Genomic DNA, 2,028 nt, shown 5'->3' with positions numbered 1-2,028 from the left:
AGCCACTACGCGACTCTATGTCTAAAAAAAATGACTCCATATTGGGAGTCAAATGACTTCTATGTAGAGTCATCAACGGTAAATCTTCCGCGGAGTCAAAAAATGTATGACTCTTCAAGGTTGTCAGATGACACCCAATATGGAGTCATTTTAGACTCTGCTTTTAGAGCCACCTTGACTCCAGTTTGGCTTTCAGTCTACATACACGTAAGTATACATTACATATCATTTCAGTTTACTTAAGGACTGTTAAATATCAAAAATTTACAAAATATCAATTTTCAATAATTTGCCATGAAACTTGTATTAGCATAAGCTCATATATATCGCAAATTTCGAAACAAAATTGTTTGATATCATCAGGAATTCTTCGTATTCAGAATGTAGTTTGGTATGTTTGATATTAAGTAAGACCATCTTCCTTTAGGAAGACGAGCGTTAATAAAGTAGGTCAGAATATTAGCTAATATTTAAGGAAAACATTGCATCATGGTAAAGTTGTCTCAATTATTCCGCAAATGACCTTAATTGACGTAGATATAATTGCAATGGTCATGAATCATTAATTTTTTGGACACTGTCTCGGATCAAACTCGCTCCATAATGTCCAAAACTTGTATAACTTATCTACAGGCTCGAAACTAGAAACTGTAAATACGTTTGGAAAGTAGCATAGTGAATTGTAAGTCGACTGTTTGGATTGCAAGGATAGTGACTTCTGTGTATATCGATGGTCTCCAGTTGCCATTACTCCTAGTGTCTTCATTAGCATCCCAATGAAAACATCTTCAATATGGAAATAAGGAACATGAGGAGAGATGGATACAGCTTGTTGAACCAAGTCTCCAGACATGAGATATGCAGCTCCTAATTCATACGGTGGATACGTTGGATGTGGGTACGTATCCAACGATACAAACCATTTACCCGTCCAACCTGAAGTTGATCTAACTGGGTGTGTCCGTATCATTAAGTGTCCTTCAAATAATGTTGTATTAGACAATTTTTCAAGATTTGGAATCATGTCGCTATCAATTTTCAGCACAAATTGTGTGGACCTGCAGAATGTGTTTACCCATTCCAACCCCATCATCGTTTTATGCGTTAAATTATTGTATGTATCCATAAAATCCTTCATGCATATATCCCGATGTGCTTTGTTTTCCTTCGCAATACGGAATTCAATATTGGTATCGGTAGTATTGGCTAATAGGAACACAACCACAATGGGCTTGCCAGACACGTGTGTTATATTTCCCCACGTCTTACGAATAGCTTCACGTCTTCCTATCTCTCCTGGTCTTGTTGGTACCATTACCACCAAAAATACACTCCCATTGGTGTTCCTGGAGCATAAATCAGAATTAGAATAAATATAATTAAATCTAGATCGATTCAACACTTTTTCCTCATAGAACAGTGTATTCTTCACATCATGACGGTATTCGGATCTCTTTGCATTGGAATTATTTCCCGAATTATTTGTCAATGAGCCATTAGAAGGTGCATCGGATGCTTTTATCGGATTGACATAGGACAATGTTGTACTGCTGCCGTTTCGTAAAGTTTCCACATGTGCTGGCAAGTGACGTAAAGCCACTTTGTTCCCAAAAGAACTAGAGCTCCACAAATAAACCCACATCCACATCACGGCGATGGACAGAGTAACAAGACAAAAATCCCGAGCTGCAGAAGCTACCATATCCAGCCAGTGGATTTGTAGGACACTGTACTATACTTTGATCAGCTCTTAATCGGCGGGAATTATTAGGCTTTTACCACTACGCCGAAAAGAAAACCCACGTTAAGAGTGATATAGTTGATTTGTCTGGTCTATATTTTGCTTGTTAAAGAGAGTAGACAAAGTCTAGGACTTCAATAAAAAATTTGTAATACTTCTGGCGAGATATCGCACGACAATTCTCCAAATAAAATGTATTGATATTAATCCGCGATGTTATAAGGCCCGCCGATTACGAGCTGATTAAACTATATATAAAATGTCAAATCCTGGTCATTCGAAAGGCA

The 2,028-nt window shown here is 37.5% G+C and overlaps 1 protein-coding gene across 1 annotated transcript; it reads right to left on the bottom strand.

Annotated features, from left to right (window-relative positions):
• Positions 1-562: 562 nt before the first annotated feature.
• Positions 563-1,702, bottom strand: LOC140138962 (beta-1,3-galactosyltransferase 5-like). The gene has a single exon (XM_072160742.1). It carries the CDS (start codon positions 1,700-1,702, stop codon positions 563-565), a length of 1,140 nt encoding a protein of 379 aa, XP_072016843.1.
• Between the last annotated feature and the right edge of the window lie 326 nt (positions 1,703-2,028).

The sequence above is a fragment of the Amphiura filiformis genome, chromosome 18 (genome assembly GCF_039555335.1).
Source record: "Amphiura filiformis chromosome 18, Afil_fr2py, whole genome shotgun sequence".
NCBI lineage: Eukaryota > Metazoa > Echinodermata > Ophiuroidea > Amphilepidida > Amphiuridae > Amphiura > Amphiura filiformis.
Note: the sequence above shows the minus strand (reverse complement) of the source record. Positions and strands in the feature narration are given on the sequence as shown.